This window comes from Triticum aestivum, chromosome 2D (genome assembly GCF_018294505.1).
Source record: "Triticum aestivum cultivar Chinese Spring chromosome 2D, IWGSC CS RefSeq v2.1, whole genome shotgun sequence".
NCBI lineage: Eukaryota > Viridiplantae > Streptophyta > Magnoliopsida > Poales > Poaceae > Triticum > Triticum aestivum.
In genome coordinates this window covers 371,349,509-371,355,882 of record NC_057799.1, presented here as the reverse complement: position 1 = coordinate 371,355,882, position 6,374 = coordinate 371,349,509, and the positions used below count along the sequence as shown (strand labels likewise).

The window sequence follows — 6,374 nt, the reverse complement described above, 5'->3', positions numbered from 1 at the left end:
AACAAATACGGTCTAAATATAAATTGTTTAAAAAAAACAACTACTTGCAACTATCGAAGCACTAAGCCTTTCTATAATCACCCACTAGAATGTGTCAAGGTGAATCTTCTCGGCGCCGAAGCTTGACGTGTCGGACGTGTCACCGTCGATGTCCTCGTCGATGGAAGGTTGTGAGGGCACTGGCGCATGGGCTTGGTCCGTCCGGGCTTGCTGCTTCTCTTAGATCCGGCAACATCATACGTCCTCCATGGTGCGACATGCACGAGCGCTCTACTGTGGGCATGCTGTGCCTCGACCTCGGACATTCCACCACAATGGCCGCATACGGGGCATCTGTGGCCTTGTTCATTGGAGCCATTGGCATCGAACTCCAAGACCGGCGATGCTAGGACAATTACCCAACCTGGGGATCCACGGAGCCTCTCTCGCCTATGGAGTGAAAGCTCGGGTCGCTGACCAGGTAGAGGTTCACAACGCTCCTGGACCTCCATTCGACGCGCTTGCAGTGGTGAGATCGCAGACACAAGCCTATAGTTGCTGATGGACACATCGCCATTGGATCCAAGCCCAAAATGGCTCGGGCGGGGAGCTTGGGTATCAACCCGGGACAGGCGGATCGCAAGCCGAACAACTATCTCCTTGTTCGAGCAGGCAGCGAACCCTCCAGTCAACAGATCTGGTTTGTAGGGCACCAGACTGTCGGACATATAAGGCCAACTCCACCGCGCGACCCCATCATGTCCGCGTGCGTCCGTTTGGGGTAAAACGGACGAATCAGACGGCCTAGCGCGCGGGCGCAAACGGACTTTTGTCCGTTTCTGTTCGCTTTCGACCCATCCCCGCCCAAGTTTGCGCCGTTTTTGGGGTGAAACAGATAGCACGCGGACGGGCGGGCCGTCTGCGCGTGTCCTCCCCTGGCCCGCCCGTCGGTGGCACAGGGAAACCTTTTTCTATCCGCCCCCCTCCCTCCCTCCGGCCGCACCCCCTCCACTTTTCCCCACTCTTCCACTCGCCGCCGCCGCCGCCACCGCTGCCATTGCAGCTATGCAGCACGGACGCGCGCTAGCCCAGCCCCTTCCCCTCGGTGCCCCCGAGCTACCCAACCACGGCCACCTGATTTGCGCACCCGCCGGCCGGATTTGGGGCGGATCCGGTCGGTCTTGAGCTCGCCCGGCTGTGGGAGGCCGCGCCGCGCCATGGACTGGCCGGGCACCGGGTCGGAAGGCCCTGGCAGGGCCGCAAGGCCGCATGCAGGCAGTTGCTCCTCCTCTAGCCGCTCGGATCTACACCGTCGGTGGTCAGCCGGCAGATACACGAATGGCGATCGGCCGGGCTCGGTGCTAGCCCAAAAGCTCGTCGGCGCACCGTTGCCACTCATTAAGTGCGACCTCTGCCCAAAGAAGGTCGTGCGTCACGTGTCTACAATGCCGGAACATTCCGGATGGGTGTTCATCAAGTGCTTAAACGATGGGGTATGTGCTTTTTTTAGCTTCCGTTGTGATCTTAGATTTGACTAGTTGTGCTAACTTCAAATTTTGTTGTGTAGCATGGATGCAAGTTTTGGTATTAGGAAGAAGAGTACATCGATATATTGATAGAACGCAATTTAGTAGATGTTCGTGCACTTTTAGCTAGCATAGAGGCTAGAGATGGGACTAGTGCACTTGTTGCTAGATTAGAGGATAGACATGAGACTAGATGCGAGGAAGCAATCTCTACTTCTTTAGACTCAAAGAAGAAAAAAGCACGCAAGATCGAGCCTCCTCCGCAGATAAACAATGAACATCGAAATCTAACTTAGAGGAGCAGTTATGTAAGTTGAATATCTTCTAAAATGTATTCTTGTGGTTCTTGTTTTCTTTGGTCTTACTTTCTAGTCAAAATTTGGTGATGTATTCCCATGTACCAAAAATGAATGATGAAAAAAAATTAAAGGCTTGCAAAGAAAAATGTACGCGGACAGAGTGCGGTCAAGATGCGTCCCCGCGTTGGGCACACGGCCACCGCATCCCAGAAACTGCCCGGACACGACCTTATTGCCTTACCCAAACAAACAAAATCCGGACAAAACGGACGTCCGTTTGGGGTCGCGCGGTGGAGCTGGCCTAACACATGGAGGTCCGGTTGAGTAGTGTTTTTGGGTCCTCTTGGGTCCGGGTGGGGATGGCTGGGTTTGAAAGCGTTTTTGGGTCCTCTTGGGTCCGGGTGGAGGCTGTCCAGGGGAGTGAGGGTCCAATTATAGATGCTCTAGCCAAACACAAAAAATGACTATCCTTGGTTTCTTGATTGGAGGTGCCCACAACAACCGAAAACTATGCCATGAACAAAAGGAAAGGTTAAAACAAAACTAACGTTCCAGGAGAGCATCGCAAATCGTACTTTTTTCATGTCAAATTATGTTGTGGCGAGGATGACGAGCAAGCATGGCAAATCCTAGCAAAGAATAGAACATGCCGAATTTGTCATTGCTTAATAAAGAAAATGATCCTCCGCAACATAAATTATTATGAAAAACATTCGATTTGCCATATTGTGCCAGCAAACGTCGAAATCCTAAACAAAATACACTCTAATCCTACTTGGAAGACGAAATCGGTAAAATCAAACTAGGGCGCTCTATTTGAAATTGCATTCAGTTCCTGCCATTCTTGTCCGAAATAACAAACCCACAACAGTTTGTTTTTCTGGCTAATTCAGGCAGCTCCTGAAAGTAATATGCTCTGCAAAACTCCAGGAACCACTTGTACATTTAGACGCGGGTCTCTTTAGAGAGCTGAGATTCCACATGACCTGCTGCCAAATTCTTGAAGCACTGCTATTTCTTCGGCAAACTGAACCCACTGTAGCTTGATAACATGGGCAAGTTGATCAAGCCTGCTGACTTTCCTATCGCAAACCGTTTCGGAGGAGGCCACTGGTTCCTTCAATCACGAGAGCAGGACATGGAGCGACGCGTTCTTGGTGGTCGCGCACAACGGGCAAGTGTCCACGGCGGCGTCGCACGCGCTGCAGAGGCACAGGTGCCTGCACGGCAGCAGCAACACGCACGACTCGCCCTCGCCGCAAGCCCTGCACGCCGCCGCCGACGCCTTGGATGCCGCAGCGTCGTCGCCGGCGGGGGTCTCGAAACAGCAGGACCGCGCGTCCTCGGCGTCGCCGTCTCCATCCGCTCCGGTGGCGGCGACGGCAGCGCAAGGGGACTGCAGAAGCTGGTCGAGTGTAGCTTGGAGGCCCGCAGCGACTGCCTCGTGGCTCTTGGCGACGCGTATCCACGCCTGACCCTCGGCGCAAATCTGGGTGAGCCTCTCTGACAGCTTGGCGTTGCGGCAGCGCGCCAGCTCCAGCGCGGCCTCCGCGGCACGCAGCCGCCTCGCCGCAGCACGCTCCGCCGCCGATACCAGCGCCCTGACGTGCTCCTGCCGCGCCTCCTCCAGCCCCGCGCGCATGCGGTCAGTCTGCAGAACGTCCATCAGAATCACCACGAATCAATACACCGTGCAATCAAACCAAGAACGCGAGCCCAATCACCAAGATAGAAAGAGAAACGGTGCATGAACAAGATGGTACGTACCTCGAGTCGTAGGACTGCATCGATCTCCATGCCCTGACGGTACAGCTGCGAGAGCAGGTCCTGCGGCGGGCCGGCGGCATTGATCATTCTCCCACTGGTGGACGCCGTGCCGGAGCCCACCGCCCTGGTCAGCACATCGCCGACGGGCACAAGCCCCTGCCCGCGCTGATTCTCCAAGTACGAAGGCGCCTCCGGGACGACGCGCGCCCGCTTCCTCTGCACAAAACCGTGGCTGCGGGTGATACTGTCGTGCCAAGTGGGATCGACGCGCGGAACGTCGCCGAACAGCGTGTTCCCAACACCCTCCAGTTCCGGCCCGCGCTTGAGGTTGTCGGGAAAGAAGAGGGAGCCGCCCGTCATCTCGTCCTCCAGAGCACTGACGCTGTTGTAGGCGTGGAGGTCGTGGGGGAAGGAGTGGGAGAGGTGTTGCGCCTGCACGGCCATGGCCAAGTACTACGGCGTGCTAGTTTTCGGGTTTGGCGAAGGAAGAGAGAGGAGAGGGAAACGGATGAGGAGACGGTCGTGGGCGTGGAGACCTATGCGGAGGGAGGGAGGGAGGTTTTATACGCGTCCGCGTTTGCGGTTACGGAAAAGGCCATGACTTGAAGCGGCACTCTGGTGGGAGGACACGTGACGCCACTGCACGTTGAGCAACTGACCGGGGAAATAATGGGTCGACGATCCATCCATGCAGGGCCGTCCCAAAGATCCATCTACATTCTCTCAAAAAAAAAAAGATCCATCTACATCTACAGCACCTAAAGATACGGTAATTTGCGGTCAAAAGTCCGCTACGAACAGCTTGGTAGCGGCGACCAAACAACGAAACAGATTGCGTGATGCGATCCCAACGTACGTACGGCTGCCGCTAAAGAAAAAATAAAAAAATGAGATCAACCCAAAGGATAACCCTCGTTGGCTTTTCTTTATATAGAAGAAACTCCGTATGCACCGCGCGTCCGTGCCGGGACTCGAACTTGGGTAGGCTGGCAGCAACCTCAGCTGCCCAGCCAACGGGTCGACGCCCCGTTCTCAAAAAAAAAAGATAAAAAGGATGGGAACGGAGACGCGTGAATCAAAGCTCTTGGGCAGGATAACAGCTGAATTCAATAAGGGCCTGTTTGGTTCCAATAACTCACCACTTATAAGTCAGGTGACTTAAACCAATGACTTATAAGTCACGCATGTTTGGTTGTCACCTGACTTATAAGTCATCTGACCACACTTTTCCATCTTGTTTTTTAATGTAAAGATGATGGGACCCACGCAAAAGGGGATGACTTATGAGTTTTAAGTTGGGGTGGAGCAACTTATGACTTATAAGTTGGGGTGACTTATAAGTTGGATCTGTTTAGCAAAATAAGTCGTTTATTTATTTATTTTATTTATAAATTGATGACTTATTTGGAATCAAACAGGCCGCAGGTTTGCGGTGGCACCACACGTTCGGCTCCACATCTTGTGAAAACGCCAAGCGAGTGATCAAGAATTCAAGACGCGCCCTGCAGACCCGGATCTAGATAGCAGCCTGGTCCTGCTCCTGTCCTGCTGCTCACGGAAAGAGCGCACAGTAGTGGCCGCCCTCGTGTAGCTCTGACGGAGCACTGCCCTCGCTGATTGATCGATCTGGGTCCAAGCGACGGGCGGGGTACGTACTCCTACTAGTTAATGTTCGGCGCCGATCAAGCAAGCACATGCAATGCAAACAAGGAGCTTATTTGGCGCGCGCGCACACACACATCACCAAACCAGCTCATCGAGCGGCGTCGGCAGCCACGATCCACAGTGGTACTATAGTGGTGCCGGGCACGGGCAGGGGCAGCTGCGTTCCTCTTCCTCGTGGCGGCCATGAAAGGTGGAAGTAACAGTCGCCCGCTCCGTAAAGGCGCCGCACCGACCGACCATTCTGCGGGGCGCACCTGCATGCACTGCGTCTCCGGTACTGGCGCTGGCGCGGCACGGAGTACCACCAACCATCCATCCATCTACTCCCTGCGTTCCTAAATATAAGATTTCAATAAATGACTATATACGAAAAAAATGATGAATCTACCTACATATATCCGTATGTTGTAGTTTATTTAAAATGTCAAAAAACTTATATTTAGGAACGAAGGAAGTATAACGCATGATCGCGCATCACACGCCTGGCACCACGCGTGACGTGTGGGCCAGTCACGCAACCCACCACGCACTGTTGGGAATCACGCAGACGGTGCTGCCACGTACACTGCGACGCCGGTGACGATGATTGTGAGGCGATAAGATACTATACATTGCACGACTCTACAGCCTCAGACTGTGCGCGCTATACGTGCTAGTAGTACTGCGTACTGCGCACATCGACATCCAGATCTCCCGTACGTCCCATGCATTGCATGTGCATGTGCATGTGCATGCATGCCATCCCAAAGTCCAACGCACGGCGGCTACTTATTAGTGTAGCGTCTCTAGCTGGCGAACGGAACAATGCAAACTCTCTAGTACTCTCTCCGGTTCTTTTTAATTCGCATATAAGATCTGTCCATTTAACAGTCTCCATTTAATAGTCAAGCTCCCTTTCCGGGTGCGGTGCGCTGGTCAGAAAGCATGGGCTCGCCCATCGCCGACGGCTCCCGCGAGTCCCTCCTATAGTCGTAGTCTGTGCTCCCATGCCCGATGACGCAAATAAAATTTGTTTGACATCAAACTACACCAATTTTGACCAAATGCATCTGAAAAGTATCACATCTATAATATTGAAGTTACATAGTATTAACATTAATTTCATAATGCATGTAATGATATTGATTTTGTATTACGA

General features: G+C 53.3%; 1 protein-coding gene across 1 annotated transcript; it reads right to left on the bottom strand.

Annotated features, from left to right (window-relative positions):
- Positions 1–2,469: 2,469 nt before the first annotated feature.
- Positions 2,470–4,119, bottom strand: LOC123053200 (probable BOI-related E3 ubiquitin-protein ligase 3). The gene is made up of 2 exons (XM_044476627.1): positions 3,572–4,119; positions 2,470–3,455 (listed from the first exon to the last, which is right to left on the bottom strand). Exons 1-2 carry the CDS (start codon positions 4,013–4,015, stop codon positions 2,928–2,930), a joined length of 972 nt encoding a protein of 323 aa, XP_044332562.1. The 5' UTR covers positions 4,016–4,119; the 3' UTR covers positions 2,470–2,927.
- Positions 4,120–6,374: the final 2,255 nt, after the last annotated feature.